The 23,883-nt window shown below is 37.9% G+C and overlaps 1 protein-coding gene across 3 annotated transcripts in view; it reads left to right on the top strand.

The window, feature by feature from the left end:
* Positions 1-23,883, top strand: part of CDK6 (cyclin dependent kinase 6) — a 236,288-nt gene that overhangs the window by 50,579 nt on the left and 161,826 nt on the right. For all 3 annotated transcript variants that reach the window (XM_050785352.1, XM_050785354.1, XM_050785353.1), the window contains exon 3: positions 12,944-13,079. In XM_050785352.1, the coding sequence (XP_050641309.1) occupies positions 12,944-13,079 (136 nt within the window). The remainder of the gene's footprint in view (positions 1-12,943; positions 13,080-23,883) is intronic.

Raw genomic sequence — 23,883 nt, 5'->3', positions numbered from 1 at the left:
AAGTAGCTGGGACTACAGGTGCCCGCCACCACGCCGGGCTAATTTTTGTATTTTTAGTGGAGACGGGGTTTCACCGTGTTAACCAGGATGGTCTCGATCTCCTGACCTCGTGATCCACCTGCCTCAGCCTCCCAAAGTGCTGGGATTACAGGCATGAGCCACCGCGCCTGGCCTTTATTTTTTAAATAATGATTTTTTTCTTGTTAAAAATTAATAGATTCTCACAGTAGAAAGTTTAGATGAGCAAATAGCAGAAAACAACATCCCAAAATCTTGTCACCCAGAAGTAACCACTGGCTACATCCTTTTTTTTTTTGAGATGGGGTCTTATTTACTCTGTTGCCCAGGCTGGAGTGTGGAGGCACAACCTCTGCTCACTGCAACCTCCGCCTCCCAGGTTCAAGTGATTCTCCTGCCTCAGCCTCCTGAGTAGCTGAGATTACAGGCATGTGCCACCACACCCACCTAATTTTTGCATTTTTTGTGGAGACAGGGTTTCACCATGCTGGCCAGGCTGGTCTTGAACTCCTGACCTCAAGTGATCCACCCCCCTCGGCCTCCCAGAGTGCTGGGATTACAGGGGTGAGCCACTGCGCCCAGCCATGTCTTGATTTATCTTTCTACCATTATGTTTACATATGTGGAATCATACTGTACACACTCTTTTGAAACTTGCATTTAAAAAAATAATATATTGTGAATGTCTTTCCATTTTCAATAAAGATGTATCAGTATCATTTAAGAGCCACATTTTATATATATATACACACATACGCATTATATATCATACATATCATATATAATGCGTGTGTGTGTGTATATATACATGTGTGTATGTGTATATATACTATATATATACACATAGCCAGATTATTTATATATATGTGTGTATATATACACACACACACACAACCAGATTATTCTCCAGAAAGGTGTGTATCAGTTTGTATTCCCACAGTGATGTAGGCTTATTTTCATAAACAAGTGTTGTGCAGTTTTATCATTAAACAAGTTTTTTTAAACCCAATTTGAAAGGTTTAATGTTTCACTGAGGTTTTCATTTGTGTTTCTTTAAGTTACTAAGGTTTAACATTTTCTCCTATGTTTATGATCAAAAGTTTCCTTAAAAGGAACTAACTTCAGTGGTTGTTTTATTAGATCAGTACCTAATCATAAGTACCTGAGTGAATTAGTGCTGGGATAAATTTACTCACCTATTAAGGATGTGATTATGAAAGGTTTTTGGCTTACAGTGTAGGTAAAGCTTGGTTGGCTTTCTTCTAAGACACAGCAGACAGTCTTCATTACAGGCGGCTGCCTAGTTTTGGCTGCTTAGTCATTTTTCCTCAAGAGAGGCCCAAAGCTGGAGAACAGGGCTTTCACAGGTCAGAAATGGACAGAGAACTGAATGTTGAAAGTTGTCCAGAATGTTCCACACTCTATCTGACTTAAGCCAGAGCTGTTCGCTTTGCTTTTAAAAATATACTTAACTCACTTATTTCTGAGATCAGAATCTCTTTTTCGAGCTCTGTCGGGTGAATTGAAGTGTGTCATTTTTCTAACTAATCAAAGGAAGAATGTAAGAGGGTTTGGGATATCAGCAGCCTTCACTTTTTAAGATTTTTCCTGTGAATTTTCTGACCTTCTTTTTTTCAGCCCACCATGTAAAGTATGTATTGGGATCTCTAAATTTACCAAAATCATTTTGGCATTGGCATTCCCACAGTGCCTGTCAGCAGGGTGCCTCATTTGTCGCAGAGTCTCCCCATCACTGACCCCTGCTTTACAGCAGCTCCAAATGGTGTGCTGCATTCACAGGCAGAATAACAGAGTGGTTAGAAAATCAGATTCTGGAGCCAGACAGTCTGATTTCAAAGCCCATCTCCACCACTTACTGTCTTTATACTTTAGGCAAAGTATTAAACCTCTCTACCACTGTTGATTTCCTTTTTTTGTTTTTAAACAGCTTCATTGAGATATAATTTACATACCATAAAATGCACCTGTGTAAGACTTCAGGTCAGTATACTTACTGAGTTGCACAACTATCACCATGATCTAAATTTAGGAAATTTTCATCACTCTGAGAAGAAACCCAGTACACATTATCAGTCCCCATTCCTCCACGTTCTCCCACCGCCTATTGTCCCAGGCAACCACGAATCCACTTTCAATTTCTATAGATCTGCCTGTTCTGAATATTTCATGTAAATGAAATCATGGAATATGTAGCCTTTTGTGACTGGCTCCTTTCTCTTAGCATAATCTCTTTAAGGTTTATCCATGTCGTACATGTATTCGTTCTTCATTTCTTTCTGTTACTAAAGAGTATTTCATTGTATGGATATACCACACTTCGTTTATGCATTCATAAGTTAATGGTCATGTGGGTTATTTCCAGTTTTGGGCTATCATGAATGATGCCGCAGTGAATATTTGTTTACCTTCACAGCGTCATCATTCAGTGCACATTTATGTCTATCTTCGTCTCTAAAATGAGTACCATCTCATACAGTTGTTAGGATTTTTTAATTAGTAAATACAATATTTTAGTGTTTGAGTCTTCATTTAACAGCAGTTACAGAATGTGGCTTACTCAGAATGCCACACTTTCCTAATGACATCTCGAAGTATCCTCACTTTTACTTTATTTTACTTTGACTTTTCCCTAAGTTATAATGTAGAAAAATTTCATTTATTCAATAAATATTTACTGGACACCTGCTATGTATCAGACACAGCTGTGGGTGCCATTGAGAATTGAAAGAAAAGAATAAGCAAAACACAAACAGGCACCACCAGTTTAAGGCTATCTTCAGTTTGCTAATCTGTCATCTCTGACCTGCCAGTAGGGCTTGGGACTTGCGTTCCCCTCACCGCATTCTCTCACCAAATGCCACAGGTTTTGGGGTCTCTCAATCCATTCACTCTTGTTAGGCCCTTATTTTGTCCATCATATTTATTTTTATGAAGTGGCTGATTGTAGGTAACTGTTAAGGAAAGAATAGAAGTTCATCATATCTAGTTGGAGACCTCAAGAGGTAAACAGTGCCCCATTCCTGACCTATAGCTGAGGTTGGTGAATTGTTCTTTATTCTAATCTAGACCTAATAGTTCCTGATTTTCTCCATTGGCAGGTTTCTTCTTTTTGTAGAGTTGACTGTATTCTCTTTGAACTTCCAAAACTGCTTTGTATTGGAACTGGCCTCATCAGACGTATCAACTGATTATCGTTTAGTTGCCTACTGGAAACAGCTATTGTTTAGCTGTTTTCTTTCTCTTGTCTTTGGGGAGATAATGATCCACATGGTTAGTGACTCGGAGTTCACTTATCAAGCATTTTGCCCTTGCTACCATTCTCTTCCCTGCAAGACAACAAATCGCATTTTATGATATGCCTTCTTTGTGGCAGCTCTAAAGCAATATTTTTCTTTTTCCCATAATCACATGTAGTTAGCATAACAGAGTGATGCTACAGCCTTACTCTTCGCTCTGCCTTTCATTCAGATGAAATGCATTAGCAATTTGAAGAATTGTGTTTGATGATGTAGACGTGCCTGTAGTGCTTGCTGTAGGACTATGGAAGAAGTTAGAATTCTATTATTTAATGTCCAGTTCAGGAATTTACCATGAATGAGGAGAGCTGTACATAGGCATCCCATATACCCATTAAGCCATCCTAAATAGCTTGTTTCAGGCCCAACAATAGTACATCAGTTCTGTTGCTGATCGTGTGGTAGGAATGTGTTTCCATATACATAGTTTCACTGTTTGCTCTATTTTCAAAATTTACTGTAGTGCAAGAGTCACATCTTGTAAACTTGCCTAGGGGATTCCCTTTCCACATGTAAAACATTTTTTGGTTAACAGATTCAGAAGATATTAACTCATAGAGCCACAGTGCCAGTTCTATATAGATAGAAGGTGAAACTAGATTAATAGCAACTCTAAAGATGGAAAGAAGATAAACGATGAAATTTTCTCACGAATACTCTCTTAAAGGCTATAGGAATAAAATGATTTAGTAAATAAGTGATGTTGACTTTGCCTTCCCATGTCAGATAATAGCAGCCATAAACTTAACAGTTAAATACAAAGGATTTCTCTGCTCTTGAGTTGGTTTGACATCCCTGTCCTTTTCCACTTTTCAGCAGCAGCTAGTGGGAAAGGGGTTGTTTAATTGAAGACTTCAGGAGAACACACCTCTACACACTGGATTCAACCTTTAAATTAATTGAACCCTGTATCTTTGTATTATTTTTAAGTTCTTCTTTTTTCTCCTTGCTTCCTCTTACCATTGAGTTCTTTTCTAATCTAGGTTTTATATTCCTGTTTATGATAACCTTGTCTGCCTGTCTTCTTCCTTCTGTGCTTTTCTCCATCCAATGTCTCTGTGGTCAGACCAGGAACCTCAAGTAGGGTCTGAGAGGAAGCTGCCTGGCTCCTTGGGAAGGATGAATTAATCTGGTTCTCTGCGGTCGGCTACTTTTGCCCAGTGGACATGCGAATGGAGGAGCCATTTAAGGTGAATAGACTCCCAGCCAAGTCAGAGAACTGGGACAGTCACTTTGAGGACACTGCTACTTCTTTTGTGCTTGAGCTTCCCTCATTGTATCTACTGTGTAAGACGTATTTGAGGCCAGATGTTGATGTTTTTAATTCATTTAATCATTTCAAAATATTTATAGATGTCTTCGGACAATTTTTTGTTGCAAGTAATAAAAACCTAACTCAAGCTGGATAAGCAAAACACTGACTTTAGTGACTCACATAATTAATAAATCCAGGGGTAGATCAAACACAGTGGGCCCAGGTGTGTAAATAATGTCTTCCGGAATCTCTTGCCCACTGTCCCTTGTTCTGGCCGTCTTCTGCATCCCATAGTAGGTTCACTAAAATGGTGGCAAAGACAGCCATCAGTAGCTGCAGGCTGAGATTTTGCCAGTTTGATAATCCCAGTAAAAGAGAGTTTTACTCTCCCAGAAGTCTTAGCAAAATTTCTGGGACTGATTCTCATGCTCCTGCCCACCTCTGAATCGTTCATCGTCACTCAATCCAGGCTTATTCACATGCCATCCCTGGGCCCCTGCTGTTAAAACCAGATTGCCAGATTCTAGGACAGGAGTAGTTCCTCAACAGAAAATAAGGGTGGGCTTCCAGGAGAGGTAAATGGATGGAAAGGCAGAGACCATCTGTGGTTTACTTAATAGGATGTAGAATGAATTTACTTTGATGTGATATATAAAGTTATACACTGTTTATAGAATTTATTTGGTACTAATACATAGCCATATATCATTACCTGCATTTTTACTTCTAAGTCTTCTTTCCCACAACTAGATAGTAAAGCTTTTAAAAACAATACCTGTCATATCTATTGGAAACTCTAAAACTGAGCATAGCACCTGCACGTGGTAGATGCTGGTAAATGTTTATGGGTGCTGCTGAAATCGCAGTTTGCTTCTAGCAGCATGCACGTTATTGTTGGTGGCAAATACTCCTGGAGCTATACCATTCGGTGCTGGTTGAGAATAAGTGCACACAGAGTCCATATTTAATGAGCAAAACAGAGAATAGTGGCCCATATCCAGTAGTGTAGGGCTAGTGAGATGTGGGAACGTAAATTTGCTGCATACAAGCCCTAGCCACAGAATATGCTTCATGCACTTAAGAGGAAGAGATTAGATATTTAAAATAATTCTTCTCGATTCCAAATACTGGCTCTAGTTCAAATAAAATTTTGTTGTGGCCCTTAGGTAGCTGTGCCAGACATCTCTCAGCTCTTGAACTATTTGATGTCCAAACATTCAAGGGAATGGGGGGAAAAAAGTGACCGGAAAAAAATCCTCATAGAACTTCCTGTGAACGGGTCAAAGTTTAATCACAGCAAATAATACAGATTTCCCTTTTATTGTAACCACAATAGAAAGGCAGGGCTTGTGTTTACAAAGCATGTTGTTTGGGAGACCTTTGTAAATTGTAATCTTTGGAAATCCCAAACCTATTGGATGTAATCCCATCCATTAGATGAAGGCAACTTGCCTATGCAATAGTTCCAGAAGAGCAAGTTAAATTGAGAACATGAACAGGAAGTAGTCATTAAGAATTACAATGGGTAGGATGCAGAGTTAATTCACAGAGATATTTTGTTATTAGATAATTACATCACTAGGACAGCTGGAAAGCTGAGTGCTGTGCTGGACTGCAAGCCTTGTTCTCTGCCCTGCAGCTGGCGGGTCAGGACAATAGAGACAGCAAGAGAACTTACTTTGTGGGAGAGTTAGGGGCTTGGCCAACTTAATTGTGAAATGATAACGACCTATCTGCCTTTTTTGGATTGCATTTTGCACAGCTAAACTGAATGCATAGCCTTAGTTAATGCTGATAACCAGTTTGCACTTTTACTTTTTGAACATTCACTTGGATCACATTATGCTAAGCTCTAATGGACAAATATTTAATGGTAATTTTCCTTTCCTTTAAAAGTCATCTGAGATATTTTGTTCATATTCAGTACTTTGTGATTACATTTTTCTTATGGAACTGCTGTCATGTAATTCTTGAAATGGTATTTTTGTCAGGTTACAGATCATCTAGCAAAAAAAAAAAAGGGGGATTTAGAAAGTCTTAAAATGTTGGTCAATGTAAGGAATCATGCTGTTGAAGTTATTTTCCAGTTTTTTTTTTGAGGCGGAATCTCGCTCTGTCACCCAGGCTGGAGTGCAGTGGCACAATCTCGGCTTACTGCAAACTCCACCTCCCAGGTTCATGCCATTCTCCTGCCTCAGCCTCCTGAGTAGCTGGGACTACAGGTGCCCGCCACCATGCCCAGCTAATTTTTTTGTATTTTTAATAGAGACGGGGTTTCACCATGTTAGCCAGGATGGTCTCGATCTCCTGACCTCATGATCCGCCTGCCTCAGCCTCCCAAAGTGCTGGGATTACAGGCATGAGCCACCACCTCCAGTCTGTTTTCCAGTTTTTACATTCAAATGTTCAGATCTGTCTGACTCTTTTGTTTTACAAGTATAGGAGTTCTAGGTAGCCTAGCCACATTCCTTATTGATTTATATAAATATATTACAGATTGTTTATCTCTAGCCAAATACCAGGGATTTTAATTCATGTTTAGCTCAGTTGTTTTATATGAAACTAATTTGTTATATTAAAGTTTCTGGCCAGGCACAATGGCTCATGCTTGTAATCCCAGCACTTTGGGAGGCCAAGGCAGGCGGATCACTTGAGGTCAGGAGTTCGAGGCCAGCCTGGCCAACATGGTGAAACCCATTCTTACTAAAAATATAAAAATTAACCAGGCATGGTGGCATGTGCCTGTAGTCCCAGCTACTCGGGAGGCTGAGGTAGGAGAATCGCTTGTACCCAGGAGGTTGCAGTGAGCCGAGATTGCACCACTGCACTCCAGCCTGGGCAACAGAGTGAGACTCCATCTTACAAAATAAATAAATAAATAAAAGTAAAGTTTCTGTTTTCTCTGTATTGCCCACCAAAGTGACTATTATTTGATTTGGGGCAATTCCAGAGGGAGTCATTATAGACAGAAAAGCATCATAAATATTATATTCTAACATTTCTAAGATTAATGTTTACAACCGTTGATTCAAAATGCATTTCCTACGCATTGTGACTAATGTAACTGTTAATTTTTACTACAATAATGTTTGCTAACCGTTAATCAGACATAATTTAAGTCAGACAAAATTTCATGGTTTAGTGAAGAGCAATATTTCCCCAGATGTCTTCCATGGAGCACTGGGTCTGTAGGATGTGGATGATGGCTAGCCAGCACTGGAGCCAAAAAAGAGAGTATCTTACAGGCATCCTTAGGACTTTGATGTCCCTTAATGCCATTTGTGAATGTCTTGAGGAGTCTCTAATATGCTCCATTTCCCAAATGAAGTTAGAAATTAAAAAGGATTATTTCCTTGAACCTGGAGGAGTCACTTCTACCTAATACTGTTTTTTAAGAGTATGCAAGTATATACATTAAAATTTACATGAAATGTTCTGCTCTATGGACTGTTACACATCTCTTTAAAATTTCATGTTTTAAAAACTACCGATTGAAATGAGTGCTTTTTCTCTAAGGTTTATTATTTAGGACAATTAATAGTGGCTTCAGTGAGCTCACCTTTCCTATCTTGAGCATCCACTGAAACTGAGGCCTGGAGTCCAGTTGCTGCAGGTGGCATCAATGAGTCTTAATATTTTGAAGAGAGCAGTATAACTCTGAGGAAAGCAACTTGGGTGGGTTAGATGTTAGTTTTAAATTGTGTCATGCAAAGAGTGCTTGAAAACGGTTTCAGTGAGAGGAAGCAACAGGGCATACTGCCAGGGTTGTTAGGTAACTTCTAAGACAACGGTCTAGGGGGCAGATGACTTTTTGTTTCAGCAGTGTTTTAGGATCACTTTATTCTCCAGTTATGCCCCCATCAGAATTTTTTTTCTTGTGGAAATTACTATAATATCGTTTATGTATATGATAAACTATAAATGCAGTAAGAACTGGAGTTACTAAAATTACTATTAATTCCAGGTAGTGGTAAGCAATGTAATTTTTTCACTAAATGTATTAATTATAATGCGAAATATTTGTAAAGTAATGTTTCAGAAACACAACTGAAGTGGTCATAGTATGAAACAGCTCTGTGTTTGTATTTGACTTTAGGGACATGCCATTTTTGGTTCACTGCTCTTTTATTTTATTACAAAAATACAAGGTGCAGATATAAAGAAAGTTGGAGATTGTGGAACTCCATTTTCTTCTTCAATAGGAAGAAAAGAGTGAAGTTGTCCAAGTATGTGGATTTAATATCAATAAACTGGCTTTAAAAAGCCTGTGAATAATTGTAGTTATCTTGAATTTTCAGGCCAAAAGAACTGTTTTGATAAACTTTCCACATATTAAATCCATGCATGATAGCAATCATATTTTTAGAGTGTGGAACTTATTATGATTTATGGTACTATCTTTAATAAATCTGTTAGGAATTTTTACTTTATTGGAATAATTTTCCAGAATAAGTAACATTAGGGGAAAATACTAAGTTTAGGAATGGATATTAAAACTTAAAAACCAGAATGTTGGAAGTAGATAAATGTGAGGAAAAAATTTTCAGTGGATTCTGGTTAATTTCAATGGAGTTGTATGACTCACCCCAAACTGCCCATAATTAAAAAGAAGTGTGGATCTGGCTATGAAGTGTGTGTAGTTGTTGGTGTTCTGTTTTTTGACCTGCCAGATGTAACCTAATTACAGTAGTGGGGGGTTTTTTTGGTGTTTTTTGTTATTGTTTATTTGTTTTTAGTTTCCTTTAAAATTTAGTATAGATTCACAGAGAAATACCAAATGTGGGGTCCATAAAGCCCAGAAATGCAGTAGGATGACATGGTGAACCAGCAAGGCATTAAAAGTTTAGCAGAGGTCCTAGGACTACAACCAACAAGGGATGTGAAGGACCTCTTTAAGGAAAACTACAAACCAGTGCTCAAGGAAATAAGAGAGGACACAAACAAATGGAAAAATATTCCATGCTCGTGGACACAAAGACTCAGTATTGTGAAAATGGCCATACTGCCTAAAGTAATTTATACATTCAGTGCTATCCCCATCAAGCTGCCATTGACTTTCTTCACAGAATTAGAAAAAAATACTTTAAGTTTCATAGGGAACCAAAAAAGAGCCCATATAGCCAAGACAATCCTAAGCAAAAAGAACAAAGCTGGAGGCATCATGCTACCTGACTTCAAACTAGACTACAAGGCTACAATAACCAAAACAGCATGGTACTGGTACCAAAACAAATATATAGACCAATGGAACAAAACAGAAGCCTCAGAAATAATGCCACATGGCCGGGCATGGTGGCTCACACCTGTAATCCCAACACTTTAGGAGGCTGAGGTGGGCAAATCTCCTGAGGTCGCGAGTTCCGAGACCAGTCTGACCAACATGAAATAACCCTGTCTCTACTAAAAATACAAAATTAGCTGGGCATGGTGGCCCATGCCTGCAATCCCAGCCACTCGGGTGTGAGTAGTACTCGGGTGAGGCAGGAGAATTGCTTGAACCTGGGAGGCGGAGGTTGTGGTGAGCCAAGATGGTGCCATTGCGCTCCAGCCTGGGCAACAGGAGCGAAACTCCATCACCAAAAACTAAAGAAAAACAAGAAAGAATGCCACATATCTACAACCATCTGATCTTTGACAAACCTGACAAAAACAAGCAATGGGGAAATGATACCCTATTTAATAAATGATGTTGGGAAAACTGGCTAGCCATATGCAGAAAACTGAAATTGGACCCCTTCCTTACACCTTATACAAAAATTAATTCAAGGTGGATTAAAGACTTAAACGTAAGACCTAAAACCATAAAAACCCTAGAATACCTAGGCGATACCATTCAGGACAGAAGCATGGGCAAAGACTTCATGACTAAAACAACAAAAACAATGGCAACAAAAGCCAAAATTGACAAATGGGATCTAATTAAACTAAAGAGCTTCTGCACAGCAGAAGAAACTATCATCAGTGAACAGGCAACCTACAGAATGGGAGAACATTTTTGCAATCTGTCCATCTGACAGAGGGCTAATATCCAGAATCTACAGGGAACTTAAATTTACAAGAAAGAAACAACCCCATCAAAAAGTGGGTGAAGGATATGAACAGACACTTCTCAAAAGAAGACATTTATGTGGCCAACAAACATATGTAAAAAGAGCTCATCATCACTGGTCATTAGAGAAATGCAAGTCGAAACCACAATGAGATACCATCTCCTGCCAGTTTGAATGGCAATCATTAAAAAGTCAGGAAACAACAGATGCTGGAGAGGATGTGGAGAAACAGGAATGCTTTTACGCTGTTGGTGAGAGTGTAAATTAGTTCAACCATTGTGGAAGACAGTGTGGCAATTCCTCAAGGATCTAGAACCAGAAATACCATTTGATCTAGCAATCCCATTACTGAGTATATACCCAAAGGATTCTAAATCATTCTACTATAAAGACACATGCACACATATGTTTATTGCAGCACTGTTCACAATAGCAAAGACTTGGAACCAACCCAAATGCCCATCAGTGATAGACTGGATAAAGAAAATGTGGCACATATACATCATGGACTACTATGCAGCTATAAAAAAGGATGTGAGTTCATGCCCTTTGCAGGAACATGGGTGAAGCTGGAAGCCATCATTGTAGCAAATTAACACAGGAACAGAAAACCAAACACCACATGTTCTCACTCATAAGTGGGAGTTGAACAATGAGAACACATGGACATAGGGAGGGGAACATCACACACCAGGGCCTGTTGGGGGCGGGGGGGGGGTGCGGTTAGGGGAGAGATAGCATTAGGAGAAATACCTAATGTAGATGACGGTTGAAGGGTGCAGCAAACCACCATAGCACATGTATACCTGTGTAACAAACCTGCACATTCTGCACATGTATCCCAGAACTTAAAATATAATTTTTAAAAATTAAGGGAGGTAATATATAAGCAGCATAATTGATAGTCAACCCTGTGCATTAGTTATTGGACTCTATGCACATTTATAGTTAGTTTCTTTGAAGAAGGCATTTATTCAATTTTTTAAAAAAAATTAAAGTAATATGAATAGTATTTTATTAGCTTTTTCTTAGTATTTATATTACATTCTTGTTAAGAAATGTACCTACAGCTTATTTATTTATTTATTTTTTTTTTTTTTTTTTTTTATTTTTTTTTTTTTGAGACAGAGTCTCGCTCTGCCGCCCAGGCTAGAGTGCAGTGGCGTGATCTTGGCTCACTGCAAGCTCCGCCTCCCGGGTTCACGCCATTCTCCTGCCTCAGCCTCCCGAGTAGCTGGGACTACAGGCGCCTGCCACCTCGCCCGGCTAGTTTTTTTGTATTTTTTAGTAGAGACGGGGTTTCACCGTGTCAGTCAGGATGGTCTCGATCTCCTGACCTCGTGATCCGCCCGTCTCGGCCTCCCAAAGTGCTGGGATTACAGGCTTGAGCCACCGCGCCCGGCCAGCTTATTTATGGGTAGTTTAATTCTTCAAACATTTGTTGAGAATCTGTTGTGCTAAATAGTGTACTTTGGTTGAAACTAAAGGAAATTTTGTCCTTTGGCTTGAATATTCTTTTGACTCCTGAAGGCTTAGTTTTTAAAACTTAAATTTCAACTTATTTTAAGATTTTTATGGAAGAAACTGGATTCACCCATCCAAAATATTTGTTAATCTGTTGCTTTATTATTTAAGGGCAATATAGTTTACCAATACAGGTCCCCCTACCCCCGAAAAAGAAAATGTTTAAATTTCACAATGTTGATTAACATAGCTTTGGAATTTTAAAAACTAAGAATGTGTGCCCTTTCCAGGGAATGATTTGACTCAGCAGGATAAGGGCTGTCTTAGAAATAAACTAAAAATTTCTCCATATTCCATCATATTTGTTTTCACAGATGTGGTTGTGACACCTTAAATTCCAGGAAAATCTTGATTACAGCCTTCAGCATCTCCAAAGGATGCTCAATCTATCTCTAATAATTCTCAAACTGTGAGCTAAGAAGAAATATATTTTGCCTAGACATCAAGTTTTTGAAATTATCCCCATTGGCAAGTTCTATCTAAGGTCCTAACTAAGAAAACTCTCCAAGCGTTCTTGTGCTCCAATGGCGTTGTTTTCTCATTGTTACTATAGATGTTCTCGTGCTTAACCACACACTCTGAGTTCCCCTCTCCTGAACTTCATATTTTTATTAAAGTATCAGATCTCATTTGGTATTTTTACATATGATCATAAGAAATGATCAACACTGGCCTTTTGTTTTTTCTATTATGAGACCAAATTGAGCAATATGTATAAAACATACAGGTTACTTCTTTGCTTATTGCCACCTACTTAACCTCTTTGTTTTTTCTTCTAGGTTGTTTGATGTGTGCACAGTGTCACGAACAGACAGAGAAACCAAACTAACTTTAGTGTTTGAACATGTCGATCAAGACTTGACCACTTACTTGGATAAAGTTCCAGAGCCTGGAGTGCCCACTGAAACCATAAAGGTATCAAGAATCATCTTCATGTCTTATCAGGCAGTCGACTATTACAGTATGTTAAGCAGTGGCTTTCATTCCTTATGAAAATTTCCAGAATTATGACTTTTAGAATTCAGTATATAGTTTAAAAAATCAAAGAAAATCTTCAAAGATTGGGATATATTCCAGTTCATCAACTAAGTGAGATGTTCAAAATACGGACATATGTATTCTAGTTAGTTAATTTTAGAATTAAGTGGAAAGAAAAACCTTTAGTTCTAATGCATATTAAAATTATTTTAAAATATCTATTTGTACATTGTCAGACCTTAGAAAACATAGTTTAGTAAGTGTAGCTCAGTCTTTCTCTGATGGTTCATTGTCTATGAAGGACATAATTTGAGCATTATTCATGAGCACATTGTGTTTTATGACAACACAACCAATGCTGTGTGAATCTGAAATACTACTTATTAGGTCCTCCTTCTTTCTTCATTTTTCTTATTCATAAAACGTTTATAGGGAAGCCTAAGTAACCAGATACTATGCCAAACTTCTGGGATTCGAAGATGATTGAGCCATGCTTTCTACCCTTAGAGGTCAGTAAACTAGATGCAGTGTATTGACTAGAAGTTCTTCCTACCTTTAAGTCTAATGGAAAATGCTACTGATATAGTTTTGTTGTTATTTACATTCTGCTTAACTGAACTTGGTAGATCTTTTAGATTTATGCACCTCATGTGCGGGTCTTCATGAAAACCTTTTTGTCTATGTGAATTAGGTAGCTTAGTTAAACAGACTCCTGCTTTATCATTCATTGTTTTGAAATGAGTTATAGAATTCACCATCATTCTAGATAGAAGTTAATAACAAAAAATAGTTTATCTTCTCAACAGAATAAGAAATGTCTTTAGTGATAGCTAAATGACGTTCTCACATACTGATATTTAGAATTTGACATATTGAATAATTTATTCCTTTTGTTTTAGATTAATATTCTGTTTTTTTCCCATGTGGCTCTCATTAAAGAATCTGGTGCTTAACAATAGTCCCATTTTTTCCTGAGCAGTTTCAAGGACATTAATGCCCTCTAAATGTAGGTATGCCTGATAGTTACCTGTTCTTGACCATCTTCTATCTCTGCACCCCTCTTTCCTCTGGCATTCTATTCTACCCCTGAAGCTTTAGTTCTCTTATGAGTTAGTCAGAAACCCCGTGTTCGGCATGCAGAGCGGGGCATAGTCCTTTTTCTTACACAGTTTTCTAGCCAAATTGGACTGCTCACCATTCTCTTAGTATGATCTGTGATTTTCCACCTTGGTGGCCTTCCTTCTCATGCCATTTCTTTTGCTCCTTCTCACCAAGCTATCTACCTAAATTTTTCAAGTGCCGTCTCAAATGCCATTTGATCAACTCTTACAGCCGGATATAATCTCATGTGCCTTATAACACTTGTTCTATGTATCTCTACCTTTTTATCTTGTTTTCTACCTTTAATTGGGATTTTTTAATGTACAGATCTCATGTATTCAATCATCCTCATGTCCTGACAGTGTCTTACACAATGATTTATACACATAGGTACTAAGTAAATAAGACACATTGTCATACTTTATTTAGATATAAGTATTTTCAAAATTATTTTTAAAATGACTTTCAAAGGCTTTAAACATAGACTATCAAAATAATAATTGATGTTTTCTGATACATTTCTAAGTTCAAAGTTATTTGGGGAGTGTCTTTTTTTTTTTAAACAGACAGATGAGGCAACCATGTATTTTATATCTTACATTACCACCTGCATAGATCTTTTGAGCATTGCGTTAAATTCTCTTAGGATATTGGAGGAATCATTTGCAAAGGCATCTGTGCAGTTAAAATGTTGATAAGCCAGAATGGTTCATTAGACTCAAGTTTGATCAGGCGCGAGTAGAAATTAAGTGGAATGGGGGGGATCTCAAGGGTGAGGGTGGAGGGGCAAGCAGGATAGAAAAAGGTACAGGCAGAATGGTGGTCACCAAAGTAGGAAAGGGGAGGAGAAGATGGCGGGGCAGCTGCTGAGCCAAGATGGAGCTGGAGGCTTGCTAGAAGGAGGTGATTGTTGCCAGAAGCTCTTGAACAAGGTGACATTAAAAGTTAAATGTTTTTTTCTGAGCTTTTTGTCTGTCTCCAGGAAAGGGAATGTCACTTCATTCCCTGTTAAACAGGAGATTGTCCTGGAGGCTGTTAAATTTCTTCAGCCATTAACATCAACACCCCTTGATCCAAATAGGCAGATAAGAGGTGGAGTTGGGGGCAAGGGCCTCTAGTTATTGAAGGTTTGTGGCTAATGGTGTATTGATGTTTTCATAGTAAAATAAACCATAGTCAAATGAAATATTTCAGGCAGTTTACTTATATGTTAGTGGTTAATTGAACATTTTTTGCAAACTTAAAAGCTAATTAGAAGACTCTTTTATCTTCATTCTTAATTTTTAAAAAGAATTCTGAACTATACTAACCTACTTTCTTTCCTTATTAAATATATGATTTTTTAAAAAATAATTTGAGTGTTTGTGATGCTTTAAGGTCATTGTTGAAAACTTGAATAATCATTTAAAAGCATAATAAAACCATCAAATAGGTAGTTTTAGGCTGAATGTATAACTGATACAAAATTATTTTTAATCAACACTTGTATCTTTTTTTTCTGTGATTAACTTGCTTTTAAGAATTGGAATGCAGAATAAACAGCTGCTAAGTGGGAGAATCTGAATTCTGGTTAATTGAAATTTTAAAGCACACAACCAGAGAACAGAAATATTTTGTTGTTATATAGGCTCATTTATGGGAAGTCTTAATAACTAGATCAAGCAAATATTGTTATTATGAACAACCTATTGGGAACACAGAAATTGATTCTTTATATAGAATGCTGTGTTGTAATAAGAGCTTCTCTGACTATACTTGTACAGATATGTATTGAATATTCACTCTGCATGGAGGGTTCTGTGCTAGGCAGTTCAGGGACACAAAATTGAATTAGGCGTGAGAAAGAGAGGACCTGCCCTGAAGGACCGTTAGAGTATAGAAGAAGAGATAAAATGCAAACACAAGCATGTGGTACATGTTCTGTATGGTTATTTAAGTAGTTTAGGGGTATTTTCAAGTAAAGAACAGACTAATATATAAGTAAGCATGATCTATATTGTGCCAAACTGTTCTTTAAATACTTAAATTTAAATTACTTTTCAAAGGATCCAAATCATAGATATTAATATTGACATTGTCTTGCATAGATTAGAACAAATCATGTTGTTAAATAATTATACATAAGATATTTTATTTTTATTTATTTATTTGAGACAGAGTCTTGCTCTGTCGCCAGGTTGGAGTGCAGTGGTGTGATCTCAACTCACTGCAACCTCTGCCTCCCGGGTTCAAGTGGTTCTCCTGCCCCAGCCTCCTTAGTAGCTAGGATTACAGGCATGCACCACCACACCTGGCTAATTTTTGTATTTTTAGTAGAGTCAGGGTTTCACCATGTTGGTCAGGCTAGTCTCAAACTACTGACCCCGTGATCTGCCCACCTCTTGGCCTCCCAAAGTGCTGGGATTACAGGCGTGAGCTACCATGCCCGGCCAGATATTTTAACATGAAATATATATAAAATAGAAAATCAAAGCAAGACCTCATCTAAGATCGTTGAAGCTCAGGGGATTTTCCTCTACCCACTTTCCTCTACCCAGTGCTGTGTTTTCTGTGGCACTGTTTACCTGTTAACAGGCCACTGAAATTCAGGATATTCTACTGCACATTCAGGACATAAATTGCATTAGTTGGGCAGTACTTGAATAAAACTAGGATGCTCCATGGTGTCTTACTAGATATCATATGGGTAACATCATTCTGCTTATCATTTCATCAACATGTTTGTTAGAAAAGAGCCCATGATGGTCTTATTTTTCCAGCTTACTTATATCACCTACCAATTTTTGAAGGGCATTTAAATGCCATTTGTTTTCAAAAAATAAAAAAGACATCAAACCACACCATAAAGCCATAAGTACTCATAAAGGTTGATAGTTGAGTGAACTCATCGGGGAAACTAATTATTGCATGGTGCTCATGTGGGACTTTAATAAAATACGTTAAGAGTATAGGCCTGAACTGAACATTTTCATTGAGAAGTTGAGAATAAAATAAAATCATAGGTGATTCTTTCCAACATGATTAAATATACTTTATTCTAGAAACAAAATAAGCATACATAGAAATCACCTTCATACTTCATCTTGGGGTTTTCATCACATTATTTAACCTCTTTTCTTGATATCCTTAAGTTGCATCCATTCTTGGTTGACAATGACATTCGCATAAAGCAGCCTGTTGGCTGCTGTCCTGTGAAGTCAACAGATATTCTAATTTTCCCTCATAAGCTTATTGTTTACGTGTCTGGCTTTCCTCTTTCTAATTCAGAATATTATCTTTGAGTCTGTTTACTTGTGGAGGAGTTCAGTGCCATCTTTATTAAATTTTTATTGGCTCATTTGAGATTTAATATTGCCTTCCTGGGTTTCCATGCTGAGATTTATGAGGCAATAATTGACACCTTAATGATTGTGTTATTTTTTCTCTTAAGGTACATGATAAATTCAGAGTATCTATGCTTATATAGCACCTTTTTTTTATTCATGGAGCTTTATGAGGAAAAAAAACGCTCTTAGATTTTTATTTTTTTCGTTCATGCTTTCATCTGCCATTCTAGGAGACAGGGTCAGAAAGAACTGTAAAGAAATTTCCTCACCATTTTTCTTAGTCATTTGTAACAGCCGCCCAGAAAAAGAACTGTACACAGCAAAATATAGATGGGGAGAGACTCTTATGTAAAATATTCTCCTGTACAGGCTTTTCCAAATGTAATGCCCTCTTTTACTAACTCATTCATTTGGTATTTAGACTCGTCTGTATAATACATTAATCTTTTCTAGGATATGACCTGGCTTCTCAACTATTTTATAAACTCTTTGAAAACCTAGAATTATTCTGTGGACATTCTGTGCGTGAAACTGCATGTAACATGTTTGATTAAAAAAAAAATGTTTGATGCAATTGGCAGTATAGTTTCACAAGTTTGAGGCACTGAAAGGTCACACAAAAGAACAGCAGCCTCAAAAATAGGACAGGGTTCTTTGAGCTCAAGACCATATGGCCTCTTTTGATGATTCAATCTTGGAATAAAATTTTTTTTATTTATGTATCTTTATGATAAATGAATTCTATAGAGCTTGAGAGGGCCAGAAAAGCTCCACGTTGATGTCTGTGTAGGTCGTTTTCTCTGTGAATTAGATTTCATTTTATCTTCAATTGAATGTTTTTTAGAGTTTTCTATTGGTTGTAATATTCTCAGTAAGAGATAAAACACACTATTAGGTTTATTTTACAAAACCCAGACTTCAGAGACTGACACACACTGTTAATAGCACCTGTTTTCTGCCTCTGGGAAATATCTGTTCTCATGAATAATATCTGCTTGCAGTAAACAGTGGCTCTGATGTCAGTATGGGATGCCCAGGGCTGATTCATCTTTCTCAGTTTGACATAATGCAAAGTGACTGACTGGTCCCTGTACTGCAGATGAGGAAAGTCTCTCAGATCTTCTTCTCTTCTCACTCCTAAAGGAATCAAGCCATGGCCCCTCTTAGTTCCTGGTGGTCTCCATTTTGCCTGAATTACGAGCAGGTGATTTGTCTCATCTTTGCAGGACACAGAGCAAATTAACATGAAAATATCGCTTCCCAGAAAACAAGGCAGGCTTGAATGCCCTGTCGCTGCTGGTCATTAGCCATCTGCCACCGACACTCATACTCTGTTTATCACATTTGAAATTCAGAGCAGATGTTGCATAATAAGGTGATCCCAAAAACAAGGCAAGAAATTCAAAGAACAAATACTCTACCATAATGATAAAGATCTTGGAAGGAAATTTTTTTCAATCTAATATCATAGCTGCACTAATTGAATAGACCATGTTTTTAAAAACACACACACACACATCTTTCCTGGTATTTGATGCAAACTACTTTTCATAGTAACAGGAAATAATTTTAAAAAGAAAATACATTTGTGAAAGATACCTGAGAGGACTGTTCAATAAAATCTCTTTAAAGAAGCAAAGTCGAATGTTGGAATAACATAGTTCTGGTGTAAAAGACGTCATAGATCAGTGATGCCATCTTTTACTGTAAGATGGGCCTTAACCTAATGCAATTTAACTTAAAATAGTTCACTCCTCACAGTATAGTGGATCTTTCAAGGCTCTTAACTTGCCAATGTGGTTTCCCAGTTTATTTTCTTCTTGGCACTCAAGACCCTATGTTTTCTATATCCTTTCTTTTCACTCTCTACCCCCCTACAAACTCCCACCACCGCTATCAGCCTCCCACGTCTAGCATCCCTTGACTCTCCAGAACTCTGCCCCGGCTTCCCCTGGCTTTAAGCTCTCTCCAACCTGAGTCCCAAGATTCTTTCATTTTTAGTTCTTCTGCCTTTCTCCATTAATGTAGCTTTTTACAGGATTGGCTATTATAGTGTTTTACCTAGTTGATTTATGCACAATTGTAGACCCTTATTGTCCCTTATTCAAAGTATATCATTTATAGTATATTAACTATGGTGTGTAGAGGCATTGTTTTTTAAAAAACAGGCATCTAAACTTTTACCAGGAATGTGACCCATATTCTGTGGAAGACCAGCTTTTAATATAGTCTTTTGACTCCAAAGAAATATTTTCTCCACAGAACCACAACTTTACTGCCCCTCCCCACTCCGCATCCCTCTGCCCCCACATATACTGAGACTTTTGAGATTTGGGTTTTTTTTTTAAAGACTATGCTGCTAAGCAGAAATTAAGCAGACAACCTCAGAGTAGACAGGGGGATAAATCAAAGCAGTGGCAGCAGCTGACCACTGAGTGGAACAGGAGAGATGATTTGAAGGATGGAAGGATAATGAATCAATACTGAGTATATTCCAAATTCAGGGGGAAAGGTAGAGTGAGTGAGCTCTAACAACTGTGGGAGTTTATACTACTAAACTCAGAAGCCCAAATCTAAAGTGTAGAGAGAAATAAAATCTTCAGTGTAATCTTTCTAATTAGTAAGATTTCAGTGTAATCTTACTGTAATCTTACTAATAATTTCATTTGTTTCCCCCTGCTCCAATCAGAAACATACATATTGTGCTTTCAAGTATCTTTCATTCCAAGGGAAAACTCACTAACTCAAGCAACTTCTTAAAGGAGAACAATTTTATGCAGTCCAGATTCTGAAGACTCTCAGAAACAAATCCTTTTGCAAATTCCTAACCCTTGTGGTAGCTGAAAATATCAGAAGAGAAAGAGGACAGAATTATGCATGTATATGATATTCTAATAGCAAATATAACAGTTATTTAGTGGGATTTTAAAAGTCTCCAACCCTATAAAAAGCAACATTAATATAAAAGGGCAGCAGATAGGAAATATGGGTTTAAGAAAAGCTAGTTTCTGTCTAAAGGTACTGTAAGACTGACTCACTAAATAAATAATGACTCACTAAATAGGCAAATGACACTTAGATTCAGCTAATAACAGATAAGTTGGAATCTCTTTAGAAAGTGCTTCCTCACCCTAGGCATTGAATCTGTTTACAAAGTCCATTAAAACTTGCAGGTAGTATATACCCATTTATATCACCATGGCAACGGATAGCCGAGTGCTCTTCTGCGTAGAAGGAAGGATATTTCTCATCTAAATTTAGCCTGTGTTAAACTCCTTGGTTGCAGTCTCTTTTTTTGGCTCTTCTTCCTCTAAACATTGGAACATCCAAGGCTTCACTGTCAGCCTTCTTCTTTTCCTTGGCTATGCTTTCTAATCAAGTGATGTCATTTAGTCCAGAATCTTCAAATACCTATTCTCCTCTCCCACATGCTCTTGGTACAGATAGTCAGTTAACCATGTAAAACATTGACTGAGAATCCTCTGCCCAACTCAAGCCTTCCCTATCTGCCCAGTTGTTTGAGCACCAAGCTTAGGCATAATTCTTGATTTTTTGCTTTCCTTCACAGTCTTCATCTAATCCATCAGTAAGTGCTTTTGGTGTTATCCCCAAAAGATATCCCCAATCTGACTACTTCTCAGTATCTTCATTGCTATAGCTCTAGTTTAACCCATTAACCAGCTTCCTAACTCAACATGCCACTGCTGTTCCTGCCCCTTTATGGACCATCCTCTGTTTAACAACCAGAGGGACCTTATTAAAGCAGAAATAAAATTCTCTAACTCCCCTACTGAAAACTTAGCTCCAGTGGTTTCTCATGACCTATAGAATAACATCAGAAGTCCTACATGATCTAGTGCTCCCCACCCCCCATCCCCACCCCCTGCCTTTCCGATCTCCCTCCACCCTTCCTTGGGCCCACGGTTCTCCAGCCACAGTGGCCTTCTTTCTGTTCCTCCAGCGTGCTTCTAGCTCAGCATGTGTCCGTGCTGATTTTTCATCTGTTTGGAATGCTCTACACCCTCTAGTTCATGTCATGTCTTCATCATTCCTTCTGTGACCCTCTCAGCTACAACTCCACATCTAGTAGTAATTTATCACATTACACCACATTATCCTATTTTATCTTCTTCATAGCACTTAGCTGAAATTATCTCATTTATTTTTTATGTTTGTTTTTTAATCTTTCCCAACGAGGTGAGACTTTAGTCAAGACTCTAGTCCATTGCTCTAGCTCCATGGTCAGCATAGTGCCTGGAACATAGGGGATCCTCAAACACGTGTTTGTGACTGTTCTAGGTGTTTACCTGTTAATTAACTCAGAAATGTAGTCATCAATACCACCATTGTATAAGTGAGGAGATGGTACTTTTCCAAGGATAAAATTTTTAAATATTTATATTACAGAAAAATAAGCTGAAGGTATACCATATCTCGGCACATTCACTTTGCATTTGCGCATTCCGTTCTTTGTGGTGGGCCGGGACACTGGGATTATCTATGTTGTAGCTAAGAATTTGGCTTGGTTTAGACATAGTCTAAAACCAATAACTGATCCCGCCAAAACTATAAGGTATTTTCTCCTTAAAATAGTACTGACTAATTCCAAAAATACTAACTGAATTCCAGAAATTGTTCTTCCCCAAGGTGGGATGCTTAAATATATTTTATACCAAGGATGGAGAACCAAGTTCAGTGAAGAGACTGATTGATGTCATGAATCTTAGATCCTGTTCTCATATCTCAGGAGTGTATATCTAAAAAATAATTTTGTAGTGACACATGTTTTTCACTTTAAAATTGCGTTCCATATATCCCAATTGTATGCAGTCTTCCCCATCCCCATCACGAGAACTAGAAACTTCAAAGGAATAAGTTATCTTTTAAAATCTTTAAAATACTATACTATATTTATTCATTTGAATTTTATTCTTACCCAGAAATTTCAGATGCCCATATGTATTGTGGAGTTTGTAAGTTGAAAAAAAGGACCGCTCTACTAGAGCAATTGCCAACAATTTGCAATATTATCATTGTGAAATTTTAAATTAGTGAAAGGCATACAAAGTAGGTATCCATCAGTTATCTGAGATAGTATCTTATTCCTCATTCCTAAGCAAGGTGGAAAAAATTAAACAATCCTTTCATTGCAGTTAAGAAAGTAATTACTGGTTCTAGTAAATATTTGTTGAATGAATATGTGCTTTCACAAAAAGTTGTATAATGAAGCCTTGCAAACCCCATAGTGCCAGTTATGAGAATCTGGTGTCTTCAGCATATTGAATAATGTTGTAGTTACTGTCATTCTGTTTTTCTTCTTTCTTATCATCACCCTCTAAGAGCGTGATGTCCTGAAAGATTGATTCTTACAGTAAGTCAAATGAGGAGAGGTTGACCTGAATACGGATTCATATATTTAATCAAGGACTTAGCATCTGGGCACTGTGACACTTGGAGTTTTAGGAAGTAAAGAGAATTCCTTGAATGTCAGAAATGACAAAGTGGGCTGGGCACAGTGACTCACACCTGTTATCCCAACACTCTAGGAGGCCAAGGAGGATGCATCACTTGAGCCCAGGAGTTCGACAATATGGCAAAACGTGGAGAAACCCTGTCTTGACAAAAAATACAAAAATTAGCCAGGTGTTGTCGTGTGTACCTGTAGTCCCAGCTGCTCAGGAGACTGAGGTGGGAGGATTGCTGGAGCCTGGGAGATTCAGGGTGCAGTGAACCATGATCACACCTCTGCACAGCAGCCTGGGTGACAGAGCACAAGACCTTGCCTCAAAAAAAAAAAAAAAAAAAAAAAAAAAAAAGACAAATAAACCTTGACTACTACCATGTAATGGTTAGATTAATTAGGATGCCTGGAAAATGAACTAAACCCAACAGATTTTTTTTAACCCAACAGATTTTGCAAAAATGAGTAACCATCTATTAAAGGGTTGATAAAGGCTTTGTAAACACCGTGCTCTGTTTCTCCAAGTGTGGTCAGTGAATCACCTGCATCACCACCACCTGGGGTGCTCACTTAACATGACAATCCTGCCCTGATTCCTCATTGTCAAACATAGTCTCAGGAGGGAGTTTCTAATAAGTACCCTCTGGTGACACCAGACACTGTGGCTTAAGACATATTCCCCCCGCAGTATGTCATATGACACAAGTGGGAAATGGAAAACATCTCCCTTACGTTCTGAGATGACTCACACCTCTGGAATATTTGCTTGCCTGTGCATTGGTAACCCCAGCCAATCAGTAGGTTTAGGCAATCTAAGCCCAGGTGAAATCAGGTGTGGTGCTTTCACTAACGT

This window comes from Macaca thibetana, chromosome 3 (genome assembly GCF_024542745.1).
Source record: "Macaca thibetana thibetana isolate TM-01 chromosome 3, ASM2454274v1, whole genome shotgun sequence".
In the NCBI taxonomy this organism is placed as follows: domain Eukaryota; kingdom Metazoa; phylum Chordata; class Mammalia; order Primates; family Cercopithecidae; genus Macaca; species Macaca thibetana.
Note: the sequence above shows the minus strand (reverse complement) of the source record. Positions and strands in the feature narration are given on the sequence as shown.